This window comes from Ursus americanus, chromosome 17 (genome assembly GCF_024610735.1).
Source record: "Ursus americanus isolate L20-20 chromosome 17, mUrsAme1.1.p, whole genome shotgun sequence".
Classification (NCBI taxonomy): domain Eukaryota; kingdom Metazoa; phylum Chordata; class Mammalia; order Carnivora; family Ursidae; genus Ursus; species Ursus americanus.
This window is the reverse complement of record NC_142143.1, coordinates 4337903-4356306: the sequence shown is the minus strand read 5'-3', so window position 1 is coordinate 4356306 and position 18404 is coordinate 4337903. Positions and strand designations below refer to the sequence as shown.

The 18404-nt window shown below is 55.6% G+C and overlaps 1 protein-coding gene across 12 annotated transcripts in view; it reads left to right on the top strand.

Annotated features, from left to right (window-relative positions):
- Positions 1-6395: 6395 nt before the first annotated feature.
- The window catches only part of SIRAL2 (SIR2 antiphage like 2), a 37312-nt gene continuing 25303 nt past the window's right edge, over positions 6396-18404 (top strand). The window contains exons 1-4 of one of the 12 annotated variants that reach the window (XM_087868626.1): positions 6396-6642; positions 7272-7333; positions 16267-16322; positions 17095-17350. In XM_087868626.1, coding sequence (XP_087724752.1) covers positions 16276-16322; positions 17095-17350 — 303 coding nt within the window. In that variant the 5' untranslated portion in view covers positions 6396-6642; positions 7272-7333; positions 16267-16275. Of the gene's footprint in view, positions 6643-7271; positions 7334-9233; positions 9295-12549; positions 14002-16266; positions 16323-17094; positions 17351-18404 lie in introns of those variants that run through there. The other 11 variants (XM_087868630.1, XM_087868628.1, XM_087868625.1 and 8 more) reach the window with 11 other exon arrangements.

The following is an 18404-nucleotide window of genomic DNA, read 5'->3' as shown; positions in this document are numbered from 1 at the left end:
CCGCTCCCCAGGGAGCATCAACCAGGCCCTGCTTCTGGCCCCGAGGAGACTCCATTGGGAGAGGCTGCTGGTCTTGTGAATAAAGCACGGCCTCTCTGGCATCATTCAGATCTGACTTTACCTGTCCGCCGGGAGTCCTTAGGTGACCCATTGCCCCTCGTGCAGGCTCTGTGTGCTCATCTGTAAAGAAGGAGCCGTGAGTGGGGTGCAGACAGCACCCACTGTGCGCTGGTGAGGACGAAATGGAACAGTGCATGTCAACAGTCATTACTGTCCCTCCCTCCACCACGGGCCCCACTCGCGGGTGTCGTCGTCGATAGCGGTGTCTAGACCGAGCTGGAGGGCGGATTCATGTCCGTGACCCCCTGGCCCCCAGCTCAGCACACGGCAAGGGCAGGAAGAGCCAAAGGGAGTCAGTGTGACTTCTGGGTCTGGGGCTGGGACTGCTGAGTACCTGGTGGTCCCCTCAACCAAAATGGGGGACAAGCAGGTTGGGTTGGAGGGAATCAGGACTTTGGGGTCACTTGTAAGTTGCCTGTGATGTAGCAGGTGGAGCTGAGTCGGAGACAGTGGCGTGCTCAGGTCTGGAACTCGGAGGGAGCTCGGTATCAGTCCGATATCAGGATTGGAGGTATCAGAGGAGCCAGATTACACTGTTGGCCCGATTACCCGCGGCCCACCCCCCACACTGTGAAGAGGTTATATTTGCCTTCTCCACCGGCATCAGGCCCCACCCGGGACGCGCTGCGGCCACTTCTGAGCGGCTACTTAAGAGCCATCGGGTGGTTCCCCTCTAGAGAGGGAGCCTAGCGCCAGGGTGCTGCCCTGCCCGCGGGGGGCACGAGGGAGGAAGGCACGTGCGCGGAGCTCAGCTTCAGCCCACGGGGGCCCGCACACAGGAACGAGACCTTGGGTTGCAGACCCCTGAGACTTCAGGGTCGGCTGTACCTGGACGGGAACAGCTCCCAGCCTGTGCCCAGAAGCCCCCACATATAGTCACATAAGCCTCGGAGGCAAGGCTTCCCTGAAGCTCTGAGTCTCGGCCGCACGCCCTGTGACCCCCCAGGACAGGCGGGCACAGGAGGTGTGGGAGGCTGCCAGGAGCCGGTTTCCCATCCCTGGGTCCTGGTGCGGTCTGAGGCTTCCTGCCTCACCTTCCTCCCCTCCTGGGGCTGTGGCTGTAGCAGGAAAGCTCAGCCCAGGGTCAGCCTGTGCGACCTGGAGCGGAGGGAGCTGGGGTCTTGCTCGGCTCACCTTTGCTGTCTGCGTCTACCAAGGAATTCCGTGTGTGTTAGCAGCCGAATCCGGCCGTCTGGCCTTGACAGTCACATGACAGCGGAAGGCAAAGCAGGCTTTCCGATACGCTGAGCAAACATGGTGTGTGGAGCCCTGGGACTGGCTGGGATCACTTAAGGGGAAAACAGAGGAGGCAAAGGACAGAGCCCGTTCAGCATGGGGACTGGGAAGGAGAGACGCCCAAGGGGCAGGAAGAGAACCCTACCTACCCTCTGTGACCCCACTCTGTCTCTGGCCTCTGTTCTCCTGCTCAGCCAGGACCTGCGTGTCACAGAGACAGCAACACTGTTGCTCACCGTGTTCCCCCCAACACACACTTCTGTGGACAAAACAGTCTGCCTGAAGTCCTTTGATGGCTCCTGCGGAAGGCGGCTCCCACGCCCCTCCCATGCAGCCCCGGGGGGGGGGGGGCAGGTAAACCAGCATCTTTCCAAGGGGCAGTATAAGGCCGAGGCCAAGCCTTTGCTAACCTCCAGCCGGCTGTTTCCAATCTGAGCCGAACAACCCGGGGGCGGGGGCAGAGGCGGGTGGGCCATGCTGAGTGTGGCTCATGAGTTCTGGTCTGGGCTAAGGCCTCATGGAAACTTCTAACTATACGTAACCACAGAGCAATTTTCCTAGCTCACGTCTCAGATTCTGAGGCAGCCCTTGTCCCGTCTGTCCCATGGCCGAGATGGCAGGGACTTTAGAGCTGAACTTTCTGCCTCTGCACACATATTGCTTCACCTCCCTTGCCACCTCCGTCATGGCTTCTCAATTAGCTGATCACACAGACATGCTGTGTGACCCGGGGCAAGGAAGTAACCTCTCTGGGCGCCCTTGACCTCATCTATGCAAAGAGCGTCAGAATGCTAGGGAAGCCTGCTCTAAAGTAGGTGATTTTTTTCTGAGACCTGATCAATCACAAAGTGATGCCATTCAATTCAACCCAACAGAACCCTGAACCCCAGGCTTCAGAAAGCTTGGAGCCACCCATCTGGGCAGAAGAACAGAAATGCACAGAGGAATTGTCAGAGCAGAGCCTTGGACAGAGCACGGTCTGGCCTTCAACACACAGGTCAGGCTACAAGCACCATAGGAATCAGGGCTGGCATAGTCAGGAGGGCTTCCTGGAGGAGGTGGTACTTTTCTCAGATCCCTACCATTTCTATACCCAGGGCTCCTGAGGCCCCACGTCGTATTCCATGGTCCTGTCACTGGTGGATAGATGCTGAGTAAACAGTGACAAGCTCCTGGGATATCATATTTCTTGTTCCTCCAGTTTTAAATAATAGTTCTAAATTTTACAAGCAACACAGCATACAGGCTGCTTGAACAAAGAAAAGAGGAGGCCAGGGTGCCTTTGAGCAAGGCCTCGGTCTCATGCCCCGTGCTTTCCTCTGGAGTATCAAAGTTACCGATTCATTTTGTCTCCTTCTAGCCCCCTCCTCAGAGCCCTCTGCCTGGCTGGAGAGGTGCCTACCGCCCCTGCTTTGTGGCTCATGTGACCATCTGAGGATGGGCATGGAAATTGCTGAGAGGCAAAGGGCTGGTGGTCTGGACAGCGCGGGTGCCTTGCTCATCCCGCTCCTCCCCTGCGCCAGCTGCGGGGCGTACCTGGGGATGGGGCTGCCCCTGGGAGCTCAGAACACCCACTGGGGCCCCGGGCAACCGTTCCCTGCAGCTCCTCCCCTTGCCCAGGGAGGCCCCCACCTAGTCGCGCGGAGCTCACCCTCTCCCCGCCCCCCTAGTTGTGCCCTGTAAGACAATCCCCGGCCTCACAACACGACGGGGCAGTGGGAGAGGTTTGCGTCAAGTCAGACATGCTGTCATAACGTGAAGAATGGCCCAGGGGAGAAACACTGTCTGGGCACAGTTCCACGTGTCCCTGTCTACCTACTTGTCTCCCTGCTTCCTTCCTCCCTCCGCATTCGGTTCTCCATTAGGCAGTCAGGGATGCTGCTAAAATGTCCTGTCCTCTCACGGCTGCTCCGCTCCAGGTTTCACCAAGAGTAAAAGCCAGAATCTTCCCACGACTGGGAGGGAGGCCCTGCCCTGCATGCTGCCGCCTGCTCTCACTTCCCCTAGCCGAGGCATTCCCCCACGGAGGGACGCACGGGTGTTTCCAGCTTGGGGCTGCTGTGAACATGTGTGTGAGTTTGACACGAACAGCTTTCATTTTCTTCTGGGATGAATGCCCAAGAGTGCCTTTGTTGGGTCGCAGGGCAAGTACGGGCTCACTTTGAGAAGAAACTGCCGACCTACTTTCCAGGGTGGCTGGAAACCATTTACGTTTCCGCAGCACTGGGTGGGTGATCCAGTTTTCCTTCATCTTTCCCAGCATTCGGTGTTACCATTATTTTTTTAAAAAGATTTTATTTATTTATTTGAGCGAGAGAGAGCGAGAGCGAGAAAGAGAGAACATGAGGGGGGGAGGGTCGGAGGGAGAAACAGACTCCCTGCTGAGCTGGGAGCCCAATGCCTTCTGATCTGCCATCCATAGGGCTACACTGATGAAGCTTGTGTTCAAGTTTCTAGAAAATTGGGTTGTTTGTCTTCTTCTTATGAGTTCTAAGAGTTCTTTCTATATTCTAGATTGGGTCTTTAGTCAGATACACGTCTTGCAAACTTCTCCCTGGTCTGTGTATTGCCCTTTCATTTTTGTTGTGGGGTCTGTCCCTCACCCAACTTCCTTTTTCTTTGTAGCCTCGTCCCACCCTGACGGGTGTGTTTCCTGTCTGCTTCCCCTCCTACAGCATCAGCTCTGTGAGTTCAGGGGATGGTTCTCCGGCTGTGTCTTCAGCTCCCGGCACAGTGGGTACTCAGTACATATTTGTTCAGTGGCCATGCTGGTCCCCCTGGCCATATCACAGCTTCCAGGGGCTGGGGGACAAGGATTGGTGCGTGGAGACCCCAGAGCAGGCTCTTGCACACTTCCAGGTCAGCATCGAGGAGGCCTGAGCTGGGGCATGAGCTTGAGTGGGGATGAGGCAGGAAAGGGCCAGAGAGACTTTTCCAGGGTGCGTTTGAGAAACTCCCCTCCTCCCTTCTCCTGCCAGCAAAGCCATCCCACTGGCCATACACACCCACCCTCTGCCTGGCACTGGCCTCGCAGCCCTACCTGCTGGCCTGCCCACAGGCAGGAGCAGGATGAGTTTCTACAGGAAATGGATGGGGGAGGGGTGTCCAAAAGGCATAATTAGCTCCTTCTCCATTGGAGTGTCTACGTGTGCATGTGTCATGGGGAGATGAGTATGTGCGGGGTGAGGGTGTGTAGGGGCAGTGTATGTTATCTACAGCGGGTGTGGCCCAGGGTGTATGACGTATGACGTCTGGCTTAGACCAGAGCAGCGTATCTGTGCTCTGATGTGGGTCTTCCCACACGATAAAGCAACAACTTCTCCAGGATGGAAGGACTGCTGGCTGATCTCTGCTGTCTTTTCGCTTCACCCGTCCTGGGGACCCTGTCTGTGACTCTGTGCCTTCTCTCCTTTCTGACAGCGCCAAGCTCCCTCTGCAGCCAGACGGCCCCTGGCAGCCGTTCCAAGCAGACACCCACTTTGCAGCTTGGCTTGGGTACTCTGAGTCCTCTGTTTTTCAGTCTGTTAAGGGGAAATAATACCTACTGAGTATAGTGATTGTGAGGATGGAGGTGCGTGGGAAGGGTTTAGAACGTGACACATAGTAAGTGCTTGATAAACAGTAGTGAATACACGCACGCCACGGCAGGTCCGTTCCAAGCGCTGCAGTGTTTCATCAGGCAGCCCCCGTTGTGTGCCCACGAGAGCAACTTCAGGACAGAAATGAATGGAGTCGGTCCCTGGGTTCGATATGCTGAGCCTTGTCGTTTCATGCACACACATACTTACTCCTTTGTTCAACACACACTAAGGCACGCTCATGCCAGCCAGGAGGAGGCTGGGACACAGACGACTACACCGTGTGACATGCACGCTAGGGCGCCAGCACCATGCCAGCCCCTTTATCACCCCGAGAATGCTCAAGGCAGCCAGGTGGCACCACTTCTCAGTAATTTTCCACAACTTGAGAGACGCTGCGTCCCTCTTGGAATAATCACGGTGGCGTTTTCCAGAGGGGGCTGCTCTGAAGGCTGAATGAAGGCGCCCGACCAAGCACTCAGGTGAGTGTCCAGCACCACACAGGGAGCCCGCCCCTGCCTTGTTTACTCCCAAGCCACTGTCCCCCCCCCCCCCAGTGTTCTGAACCACAGAAGCTTCCTGGGTGGGCCGGGCTGGGGGATGTTAACAATTTTAAAACCAGGCAGGGGAAACTATGCCGAGAAGAAATAATCATTAACTCCGGCTGGGTCGGGCAGGGCAGGGAGGGCGGATCCGGGAAGGCTGGGCAGAAGTGGTTTTTGATCCATTCGGCTCTTAATCAGGGAAGCCGACTTCCAGGGGCAGACAAAAGGAGGAGGGGGCCACCTGAGTAATAGGACAGCTGTGTGCTCCTGTGCCAAGTCCACGCACGCACGACCTTGAGTTCGCCCCAGCACCCCCGTCTCACGGACGCAGGCCCTGGGGCACAGAGGGCACCGAACCCCAGCCGGTGCCACTCTCAGCCGGTGGGGAAGAGTATTTCTGGATGAGGGGAGCGCACGGGGAGGGCACTCGGGCATGCACGAACACCTGGGCACCGACAGCCGGGCTCCGTGCGAGCTTCTGGGGACCCAGAGGCGCACGTGGAGGGCGGGGAGAGAGAGGACACCAGGCGCGCCCAGGTTCAGGGAGGGCGAAGGGCTCTGAAGAGCAGAGCGCGGGGCCGGGGAGAGGACCGGCAACTTCAGGCGCGCGTTTGGGGCGCAGAGGGCAGCCCACGGCTGGTGCGGCGAAGCCGCGCGCGAACGCGACCCCGGGCGCGGCAGCTGAGCGGCGCTTCCGGCCTCACGGAAACGTTCGCCGCGTCCCTGCAAAGTGCGCCTGCGCCCATTCTGCAGACGCGAGAAGCGAGGACGCGCGGCCCGGCCAGTTCGAAGGCGCGCGCTCTCCGCGCGCCCTCCACCGCGTCTGCGCCGGAGAGCCCGAGGGGGCGGTGTCGGCGGCCGGGGGGCGGGGCCTTGGCCTCTGCGGGGCCGTTGGTTTCGGGGCGGAACCTCCGCGCGACGACGGCGGGCGTGCGGGGGAAGGCTTTGCGGCGGCGCCGCGGCCGGCCCCCGGGAACGCGGCGGCTGAGGGCTGCGCGGCGTCCGCTGCCGCCCCGGCCCCCGCCCCGGCTGCGCGCGCAGCTCTCCGCTCGCAGGCCGCCCTCCGCCGGCCCCGCCCAGCGCGGGGAGCGCGCGGCCGCCCCGAGACCCGGAGGCGAGGTGGACCGCTGAGCGGGAGGCGGCGACGGGAGCTGGTCCCGCAGGTGAGGGGGCCGGGCGGGGAGGAGCCCCTTCGGTCCCGGTGACCCCTCCCCGCCTTCCCCGGGGTCCCCCAGCCCCCGAGATGCCCCTCGGGACCTCTGGTCCCCGAGACCCTGGCGCAGTCCTTGGCCACCTCTGGCCCCTGCCACTTCCAAGACTCCGGAACCCCGAAACCCTTTAGGATTTCCCCTAGACGCCCGGACCTCCTGAGGCCCCCCCCCGAGATTGTCCCGGGTCACCCGTCCCGGTGCGCAGGCCCTCGGTGCCCTCGCTCCCCAGCCCCCCCTTCCCCAGAGCCCGGGGCCGCCATCCCCACCCCGGGGTTCCCCTCTGCCTCTCTCTACCACCTGCTCTGAGCGTCCAGTCTCCGCTCGGCTCATCTCCAGGCTGGGTTTCTCAAACCTGAGGTCCAGGATCCCCGAGGGGCATCTGTGACAGTCTTCCCTGGGGTGTGGAAATTCCTGATGATAATGTAAGAGAAGTAGGGGCAGCTAATAGGTCACCTGATGACCCTTTGTAACCGAGCAGGGGGTGTGATCTCGGTCCCCACATTTTCATTTGTGTTTACTGTTGCATCGAGGCTGGAACAGGGACAGTGTTTAACTTTTAATGCTCTTTGCTGAGGCTCCAGTGGCCCCGCAGAAGAGTCTAGAGAACGGATCTGACCTCGTGGAGGAAGGGAGAACTGCGCAGGTGAGGGAGTTAGGGCAAATCAGGCTTTGAGGTTGTCTCCTTGGCTTAATTTTTTCATTCGTGGGGCTAATCTTTTTTTTTTTTTTTTTTGAATGCCGGGTGGTTTCCAGGAGTTGGCACTGGAGCTGGTGATGACAGAGTCCCTGCTCTCAGGGCCCCAGGCGGGCGGGGTGGACTGGGGAGGGGTAAGCAAGTAGGTAATTGTCACAGGGTGATAATAACCGAGTAGTGGCCTTGAGCCCAGCTGGGGTGGGAGCCCAGCGCCCAGGAGGTAGTGTTCTGGAGGGCTTTTTGAAGGGGAGGAAAGCTGACGGGTAACAGGTGCGCTGATCTTGAAGGTTGAGAAGTTTGCCACAGTCATGCCAGGGAGGGGGGGGGTGGTGTGTGTGTGTGTGAGAGAGAGAGAGAGAGAGAGAGAGAAAGAGAAAAGGCAGAGAGGTATTGCCACAAAGCATAGCAGATTTGGAAACAAGTGTGCGTGGAGCAGAAAACCTTCTGGGGGACAGCTGGAGATGTATTGCTTCGTTAATGAAAAGGTCCTCAGGGTAGTATTAGAGGGAATCTTAAGTGGGGTGAATCCAGCTTTGTTCCCTGAGGCTCACGCCCTTGGTCCTTCCTTGAATTACTGCTTCTGTCTCCTGGGGAGAGGGTGATGCAGCTCGCTCAGGGCTGAGGGAAGGTAGGAGTTGGTCAGTGCGGGGGACTGAGGAAGATTCCAGGGAGACCAAAATGGGGAAATCGGGAAGTTTGGCAGAGCGCAGGGTTTGGGACTTGGAGTTGGGGTGGGGGTGGGGCTCAGGATGCAGGCACGGAGTTGGGGCCCACGGAGGGGTTTAAGGAGAGGAGTGAAATGGGTTTCGTGTTTGTGAACGATCACTGGCTGTGGCGGTGGGAGGGGGAGCTGTTGTCTGGAGGAAGCTGGGTGAGAGGTAGAGGGGTCCTGGACCGGGATGGTGGCCGTGGAGACCGTGGCTTCCTCAAGCATGGCTGTGCTTCTCAAGTTTAGACCCCAGAGACTGCTGCTCAGTGCTCTCCTGTAGGAGCCTACACTTCGCTGCCTGGAAATTGACTTTGGAACTTACTAGTCCCTGTAGGAGAGGTTTTGTTCTTTTGCCCAAAGGATGGGTGGTTCCTAGGGCGTCATCAGGGTAGCTGTATGTCTGTGTGTCCCTGTGAGCCCCACGTCCACGCAGGAGATGCACACGTGGCACGGGGGGCAGCGTGAAGGGGCAGGTTCTCGGAGATGGAATAGGATAGAGGGTTTGGATGTTGGACTTAGGGGCCCTGAAGGAAATGGGAAGTCCCTGAAGCAGAGGCAAGTTCAGATGGGTCCTGTCAGAAATGTCCCTGCGGAGACCGTGTGGGACTGGCAGCAGGATGGCTCTCGGTAGTCCACACAAGTGAGGATGTAGTCAGTGGCCAAGGGCATGGAATTTTGTGTGGTGGTGAAAGTGTTCTGGATCTGTGTTCTCCGAGGCACTAGTCCCATGCGGCTATCAGGCGCTTAAAATTAGGCTGGTGGCACTGAAGAACTGAATTTGTAGATTTATTTAATTTAATTTAATTTAATTTTTTTATTTTTTTATTTTTTAAAGATTTTATTTATTTATTTGACAGAGAGAGACAGCCAGCGAGAGAGGGAACACAAGCAGGGGGAGTGGGAGAGGAAGAAGCAGGCTCCCAGGAGAGGAGCCCGACGTGGGGCTCTATCCCGGAATTCCGGGATCACGCCCTGAGCCGAAGGCAGACGCTTAACGACTGCGCCACCCAGGCGCCCCATGATTTATTTAATTTTAACTAATTAAATCCAGGAAGGACAGCCAGCCACATAGAGGGTGTAGTGGGAGGCATCCTGTTCTAGGCTGTGTTCTTTTAAATGTTACCCTTTTAATGTCTCCAGCAACCCTACGAGACTTGAGATGGGATTCCTTTTTTACAGAGAACGGAAGTAGACACCCAGAGTAAGTAACCTACCCCCGTGTGAAATAGTACAGCCTGCAGCTGGCTGGTTAACTCCTGAGGCTGGGCTCTTCCCTAGAGACCCTGCTAGAGCCCGGAGCCTCTCCTTGCCGGGAGGCTGATGTCCTTTTCAGAGGAGGCATTGGTTCCTGCCCAGCCCTCGGGGTCTGGTCTGTCCCCGCTGAAGTCCGCATGGACTGTGGGGATGGTGGGCCAGTCTAGACCTAACGGAGAACTGTTCGGAGCTGGTGATTTGCCTGCAGCCTTATAGGCCTGCCTCGCGGCGGCTGTCGGTCTTCGCATTTCGGAAAGTGAGCCGCATAAGAAGAAAGCAGCTGAAACCGTAGGTCAGCTAAACACCATGGGTGTTTGTGAAGATTTGGTGGTAAAAAGAGGTGCGTTAGTTGCAATGAGCGCTTTAGATGAAGTTTTGGACTCCCAGGGGAGCAGGTAATGCTCAGGATGGTGCAAGGTTAGGGGCCATGAACCAGGAGTGAGTTTCTAGCTTGTCCCGAACTCCTCGGAGGGGCCGGGACTAAGATACTACCTTGGAAAGTGTCCGTTTCACTTCTCTAAAATTAGGGCATCTGGCATCCCATAACCATTTGGATCCCTCCAGCTCTAGAATTCTGTAATGTTATGTCTCATTAGGGGTTTACTTTCTAGAACATCTCTTATTTTTCTCGGATGGCTAAGTGCTGGTGGTTCAGCCTGCCTTTGGCCCTTGTGGTGGTGTGTCTTACCATTATTGGCTTATCATTAAGTAACGTGTCTGTTTGAGTTAATTTGACGTGTCTCATCTGATGGACAAACTGTAAAACAGAGAACGCTAGTGGTTGGTGGGGTTCCTGGTAAAATGTCAGGTGTATTTGTTTGCCGTTCTGAGCTGCACTCATGTCAGGAGAAAGTGTGCAGAACTGTATTTACGGTGGTGACTGGCTGGGTTTGCTGTCGGCCTGGCCGGATGCGGGGCAGTAGTAATGACCACTTCTCAGGGTTCTTGACAGGATTAAGTGAGATGATGCATGTAAAGTGCCCGAGTACTTTCCCCTGAATCTAGTAAGGGTACAGAAAACGTCAGTAAGTAATGTTGCCATTAGAACCAAACTGTGACTTTCACGTTTTCTACGAGTGCTGGGTTTTGTTGTTTTCTTCCTTTGGGGTGTATGCCCAAGCGACTCTGGACGTCCTGCTTTCAAGAAACAAATGAATACATCGTAACTTAAAAATAAGCTTTGTGTGTGTGTGTGTCGTAATTTATTTTGACTGCACTTAAAAAATGATTGGTTAAGCGTCGTGTGTTCAAATTAAGGTTTTGTGTTTTCTGTACATTGAAAAACCGTTTGTCCGTAAGATGCCTTGTTAGTAACGGCTGGGAGGAAGTCGAAGCAGAACTGGGGCTAAATGAGCGTGTGGTCCAGCTAGAAGCCCCCGATGCCAAGGGCCGTCCGCTCTGCCCCGGGTAGTTCATAGCGGTAAACGTTTTACAGCTGAAGACCCTTTGGGATAGCGGACTGACCTGAAGTTTGCACAGCAGTCGGTGGTGTGGGTGGTGGAGTTCCCAGCTGACTCGTTTGGAAACCGGTTCAGAGAGGTGTCCCTGCTGGGGAAGGGGCAGTGTTTTCTTGACTCCAGAGCTCGGGTTTTCCCCGTGCTGGCCCCAGTGCTGCCTCTGTTGCAGTTGTGGTCTCGGGGCTAAGCCTCGCTTCTGCAGTTCTGGGCTTGATTGTTGTGCCTTTGCACCTTGTTTCCAGACCAGGTGAACCCAGCTAGTCCTGCCAGCCCGACTCGCCAGAAGCACATTCATGCCTCCCACAGGGTGCATTTGGAAGTATGGCTGTCAGTTGTACTTGAAGACCTGCTCTGGCTGCCCATGATTTCGGCTTCTGTGCCCGAGTCTGTGTGGGGGGCAGGTTACGTGACAAAGGCAGTGTGTGAGAATCCCATCAGAGTCGGAGGAGAGGACCGTGTTATCCACCAGTGTCTGTGAGCCACGCTGGGAAGGGCTTGCTTTCTGCTTCCCAGGCTTCCAGGCCCGCCCTGGCGAAGCGAGAATTCAACAGCTGGGTTTGGGCCTCTTTGTAGGACATTCCAGTCCTTAGGAACCACACTGGTTCCATGGATTACACTTAATACAGTTGACCCTTGAACAACACGGGTTTGAACTGTGTGGGTCCATGTACACACAGATTGTTTTCAGTAAATATATTGGACATTTTTTTTTTGAGATTTGTGACAATTAAAAAAAAAAAACAAGCTGCATAGCCTTGAACTAAAAAATTCAGAAAAAGGTATGTCATGAATGCATATTTGTAGATTCTAGTCTATTTTATCATTTACTACCGTAAAGTCTACACAAACCTGTTATAAAAAAGTTAACATTCATGAAGATTTAGGCTGTACACGACGTTGTCCGTTGTCCGTGGAGAGAAAATGTGAACCAACGTAGAGACGCCGTGCTAACACGGGAGGGGACGCAGCTAACTGCGGTAGTCCCGTCCGGCTGGCCGTAGTTCGCAGCTACCTTCCGTTGTGTGGCGGGTCCGAGGACTGTGATCTGCCTAAAGCCGCGCGCCCTGACCTCCCGTGAATGGGTCATCCTTCCGTAAACGTTGTGTCGCAGTGAAAAGTGATCCCTGTGGCTCTTGCTGTTAGTAGTTCAGTGTTTGGAGAGTCAGAAGTTAGACGCGGATTTGCAAGCGCGCAGGGTGCCTCTCCTCTGTCCCTGCTCCGCACTGTTGAACGGTCAGCTCTGTGTCCGAGTCTCCTGTCTGCTGTGAGCAGCACATCGAGACATCATTTCTCCGCGTGGGTTACTGTGTAACAGTAGCAGGCTGTGCTCTTGCTAGTATGTTCTACCAAGACGGGCCCTGCTGCCAGTCACTTACGGTCACAGTGACCACGTCAGACTTTTTCCACGTGTTCTGAGAGCATCTCATGCCATCACTCTGGGGATCCACTCCGGGGGGCAAAAGCTAACAACCGGAAACGGACAGATGGGGCAGCATCCCCTCCCCTGCTGTGAAAGGACTGTATTTTGTGCGTGCATCTGGGTGCAGCACTCTCCCCGTAACCAGGCTGCACAACTCCAGAGCCCTCCTCTCCGTGCTCTCTCGCTGCTCCTGTATAGACAAAAACGAAGAGGTTTTTCTAAGGATACTTTTAAGGACCCCACAGATTCTAAGTCGTGGTTCGTGCTCCTGAAGTGAAAGTGTGGTTTGTAATAGAAAGTAATTAATTTCAATTTAACTTTTTTGTTATGCTAATTTAATGAAGATTATTCTTGACAAACATTTTTCTCTCTCCCTGTCAAAACTGGATTGGAGCACTCCTTCATCCCTTTTTCCTTCTCTTGACACTTTGTGGTCTTCCTTTTCCCTCCCTGTGCTCTTGCTGGCGGCGGCGAACGGTGGGGTAGGGAGCGTTTCAGACAGAGGTCAGTTCTGCGGATCAGTGTCCCGGCCTGGTTCCGCGGGTCTTCGGCTGGCCTCCCTGGATCTCCTGCAGTTGTGATCCGGCTGCTGGACTGGCACCGAATAGCCCCAGGCAGCCCCTGACGTGTTGGGTGGACGGGTGCTGGGGTGTCTGACCGTGTGCCTCAGCTGTCCTCTGGAGGCCGGAGGCCGTTCACCTTCCCGGGAGGCGAGACCGGGCCTTATGGGGCTCGAGTGCCAAGACGGCTGGCTCCAGAGTCGGAGTACTTACCAGATGCTTGCTCGCTTGCCCATCTCTCGTTGGCCAAAGAGGTCCCACAATGAGGTCCAGAGTTAGGAGTGCGGGGACTGTGCCCGGGCGTGGTTAGCAGGTGGCAGGATGGCAGGGGAAGGTCAGGAGCGGTCGGGCACAGCGCGGCTAGGGAGTTGGGGTCTGGCTTTGTTTTGCTAGCTGTAAGTGACAAGGGCCGTGTTCAGAGCTGATTCCCTTTTGCGTTGGACTCAGTGTGATGAGCGCTTATTTCATGCTGGCTGCTGGGGGTTCAAAGAATAAGGCAGTCTCTGGCTACTCTGAAGCTAGTTCATAAAGTACTCATGATCTCAGATTTGAAGCAGAAAACATCCTGTGAAGACTTTTATTCACGGCTTTAGATGAAAAGGACAGATCTGTGTTGGGGCCTGAGTCTGCTTTCAGAAAATGCTGATAGGTCCTTGAAAAAAAAAATGGGTTGCTATGATGACTTGGCTTTGGGCCTGCAAACTGTGGTGACGGCACGGTCACCAAGGAAACCAAAAGATGCAGCTTCTAAAAGGTCTCTGAAGGCTTTGTTGCTGTTGTCGCGAATCCGATTGGCTTAGCAGAGTGGTGCTGCGTGTGGACGCCGGCTGGCAGAGGCCGGCCGTCCTGCCGGAGCGTTGAGGGTCTGGCACTCGCTGCTTTGGAAATGTCTTCCTTGGCCCTTGGTTTCAGAAGGAGCGATTTGGGGGTACTTTGTAGGTTCTGGGGAGATTTGGCTCTGCTGTGAACTCTGCCGACAGAGCAGGAAGTGAGGTCGTGTCTCCAGCGTGCAGTGTCGGATCGAGCCGTGGATGCCTGAATATGGGCGGCGGGCGGCTCATCCCAGCGTGTGTGCACTTTCCACATCACCGGCCACGTCCCCGTGGGCGGCTCTGATCCTGAGAGGTGCCCAGCGGCGCGAAAGTCTAGAGTCGCATCTGCCTGTTGAGGGAGGAGCCTGGGATTCTGTTGGAGCTGCTTTCTCAGCAGAGAAAGAGGTTTGAGCATTTACCAGACGGCACGGGAGGGCTAGCTGGGACCTGTTTGTAAGTGTTCGGACTTACAGAGATAAGTTCTTTCGGAAAACTCGGGGATCACATAATTTTGGAGTGAAGTCTAGCCCACAGAAGCTCGAATTGTTCATCCCTTTTGCAGACGTTAAATGCAGTGTTTAGGCTTCCAGTGTGTACGGCAGTCGTGCGTAGGACGCCGCAGGCACAAAGGTGCTCGAGAACTGGAAGGAGGACGGGTAGGCTTTAAAGGTCTTTACTGTGGAAACTGTTTGGGGCATTTCTCAAGTCTTTGGTTGACCGGTGACTGGTTAAAAAATACAGTGTCATGTAGAGGAGACGGAGAGAAAAGGCCCCTTCCCAGGAGTCACTATGTCAGAGGGATGTGCATGATTTGGGGGGCAGGGGGAAGGGGCAGTTGGGTTAGTCACCTGATAAGCATCTCCTGCTAACTCCTCCAGTCGGGCTGAGGAGGGTGAGTTTCAAGTTCCATCCTGAAGCGGGAGGTTAAGACAGCTGCTTCTTTGGCAGGTCGGAGCCTGAGCCGTCTGACTCAGCAAATCGAGCTTCCAGAGCACCTTTCACAGGAGAGATTCTCGAATTTTCAGAACTTGGTCAGTTAGTAAGAATTCGTATTTTATAGTTGTTAACACCGAGGATTGGTGAATAGTTAGGTCAGCCATTGAAATCTCAGGGCTGGCATCCAGGGTTTCTTAATGTAGTGGAAAACCCCAATATTTGTTATTTTCTTAAGAAAATATCTAGTGGGTTAAAAAAAAAAAAGATTTGACCCTGGTGCCTGTGATGGTAACTTTGTAGCGGGAAGGAGGATGGAATGAAGGCAGAGAAGCGGGCCTAAGTTTGCCAGCCTTTCCCTTTGGACAGATGACAAGCATCTGGGAGCAGCATTTTTCCTGCCTGCGGTCTGAGATTTCTTAATGTTTGGGGAAAGGTCACAGACGCCATTGGGAGTTTGCTGGAAGCTCTGAACCCTTTCCCTGGGGTGGGGTAGGGCAGGGCAGGGTGGGGCGGGAGGAGGCATCCAGGCGTCTACACAGTTCTGTGTACCTTGTCGGGATGCTCTTAGGGTCCCACTTAGCCCTGAAATCTAACGATGCCATAGGGTGATGAAGCCTTGTCTCCCTACCCTGGGAAATTATTTTTGGTGACCTGATTCTGAGATTTAAAAAAAAACAAGACTGCACGTGTGGAAAGGTGGTTTTCAGTCAGGGCACCCACATATTCTGCTGACCACTTTCCTGAAAGGTAGTCCGCCAGCATGTGCTGAAACATTTTACAATATTCTTTAACTCAGCAATTCTACTTCTCAGAAATCTCTCCTAGAAAATAATAATTCCAAAATAGAGAAAAAATCTTTGTGCACAAAGATGGTTGTCAGGAAAATGCTTTTATTATAACGCATGGAAAAAAGTGGGCCATGACCTTTGGACTCAAATGATGGGACACCTGTAAACCGTCCAGAGGCCATATACAAATGCTCTCACAGTTCTCGCTCCTAGGTAGTAGGGGTATGGGCTTTTCAGCGTGATGTTTCTGTACATTTCCTTGTCTACGGTAAATATTCTGGAATTGGGGGAACGATTCTGCGAAATCTGTAGACTGTGGACATAGTTTGGCAGTAGAGACGTAGCTGGTTTAAGATTCTTGTTTTACATCAGCTAAGAATTGACCTTTTACTTACATTTCTTCGGACTGGATTTCAGCGTGGCCGAGGGGGCTGGTTCCCAGGAACACTTGCTGCGTGGGGCGGGGCTCCATCTGTGCTGGGACGTGCACCCCTAGGGGCACGCGGACGCCCCCTGAGAAACCACTTCCCGCTCCGTTCCGTTGGGCCACCTGCCCTTCCTTCTGTGATAAGTCGTTTGTGTTCGTGAGCACTGGAAACCCTTCTGGAGTACGGTCATAAAGGGGGTGGCAAGGGGACACCCACCACGGAACCCCCTGCACCGTCTGGGTGGGGTGCGCGGTGCGGCCCCTTTCGTCCCTTTTCTGTCCAGAGCAGAGCTCCAGAGAATCTGCATCTGAGGCTTTGCCTGGCCTGGTTGGTGGGAACTGTGGCTCAGGAAACATTCTGGAAGTGTGTGTTTTGTCTAGTACATTTTTTAGGTATTCTAATTTAAATAAAGATCCAAGACCTTTGATTTTACTTCCAGCTTGCACTCCCCTCCACAGTACTAAAAATAACCTTTATCTGGGAAATGGAAGTCCCTTCTGACTAATTTTTCTCTTTAGGATTTACAGATGGATCCAGTGGAAAAGACAACAAATAGAAGTGAACAAAAATCCAGGTAAATAAAGTCAGCTGCACGTCCACGCAGGTAGACGGCCTCTGTCACGCGTCTCTTTAGGTGTTACTTGTAGTCAGCGTTTATGTTTCGAGGTAAACGTGGAAGGAGAACCTTGTGTCAGGAAGAAGGCTCGGGGGTTGTGCAGCCAGCCTTCGCTTCAGTGTAAGAAATGTTCCAGAAGGCTGTTTTCTCTCTGCCCCAGGAGGCGATGGTAACCTGGTCTCCAAGCGACACGTGGTCCCAGACTCACGTCGGAGACGAGGCATGCCAGGGGTCCCTGGAGAGCGCCCTCTGACCCTCCGTGGACCGCGGGTGGTTCTTGTTGGAAGCGATGCTGGATAAGGAGGTGTTAGCTCGGGAGCAGAAAGCCAGCTTTGGCCAGGAATTTTCTTACCTGTCACTGCAAGCAGGGATCATTTTGTCATCATGCTTGGTATTTACAGGCTCTTGGCAGCTTCAAAGGAATTAAAATTGCTAGCTTTTTGTTCCCATACATATCACTTAAACAGGTGCCTAACACCACGGGGGCCTCAAGATGAGTAAGACACAGCTGTCCCCAGGTCCTTTATGGAATGAGGATGGAACACGTCAAAGAAATCCTCGGAAGAGAGTAGCGCGCAGACTTTATCATCCGGTGGTGCGGGGCGGGGCAGGGCAAGGGCGTGGGGCCGTGCTCGGCCTCACACTTCACAGATATTCCTAGACACCGCTTTCCCTTGTGGCTGCGACTCTTTCTGTGTTGACCTCTGGTCTCCCCGTCCGTTGTTTCAAGTAGGAAGTTTCTGAAGAGCCTCATCCGGAAGCAGCCGCAGGAGCTGCTGCTGGTCATCGGGACGGGCGTCAGCGCCGCCGTGGCCCCGGGGATCCCCGCCCTCTGCTCCTGGAGGAGCTGCATCGAGGCGGTCATCGAGGCTGCCGAGCAGCTGGAGGTGCTGCACCCGGGCGACGTGGCGGAGTTCCGCAGGAAAGTGACGAAGGACCGGGACCTGCTGGTGGTGGCACATGATCTGATCCGGAAGATGTCGCCTGTAAGTCCTTTCCGGACAGGCCCTTCGGTTTCCCTGGGGTAGCGGGGTTCCAGCCTGTGACTCCAGCACGGCCGCTCCTGCGAGCCTCCTGGCACTCCGCCCTCGGCAGAGGGAGGCTGGGGAGCGGAAGTGTCGAGTCTGTGAGAATAGCACCTGTCTCGGCAGCGGCGATGGCAGGCGCACGGGGGGCTCCTCAGGTAGCCCCTCTCTAGCCGGAGGCTAATCTGTGCGGGGCGTCTGCGACGGTGTCTGCGGTGTCGCCGTGCCATCCTAGGGACAAACCTTAGGATTTCATACTCCGTTAGGGGAGGGGTGTCCTCGAGGTGTGTTTTGGGTGTAAGCAGGCCAGCCACGTGTCTTCAGAGGACGGGCGGTTCCTGCAAACTTTTGAGGCGAGAGAAGTTAGAGCTTCTTCGTCTGCCGGTGGAAGTGAGCTAGTAGAGAGGACGTACAGGAGACCGTCGCCGAGGGATGCCCTGGAGTCAGGGGCGCTGGGGCGGGGGTGGGGGCCCGCCTCGGGCAGCTGCTCGGCCGGGTCAGCCGCCGGGAAGCCACACGACGTGGCAGAGGCTTGTGGCAGGTTTCTGCTCTCTACTTCGAGATTCATTCAAGCACAGGCATCCTCTGAGAGTTGGGGTGGGGGAAGGTGTTGGGGACGCTGCGCGGAAAGCATGAAAGGGAGTCTGCGGAGTCGTCGGGGAGCCTGGGCGAGTTTAGCTGCTGGAAAGACCCCCCCCAGCTACTGGCTTCCATGTGAGCGCGTTTCTGGGTCTCACGTGAACATCTGGGTCGGCAGCCGTGGGGGGGCGCTGGCCGGTGGGGGGGGCCTGGGTCCTGTCTTGCTGTTCTGCCGTCCTCACGGTGCGGCCTCCGCCTCGTGCTGTGAGGTAGCCGTCCCGGCCCCTGCCCCGACGGCATGCCTGTCCAGCGCGGGGGCCGCAGGGGCCGCTCCTGCCAGGGGGAGCCGCATCGACCACGTGGCCGTGCCCGGCTTTCCAGAGCCTGGGAAGGGTTTTCCGCCGGCGGCTCTCCCACTGGGGGGGTGTTCTGTTAA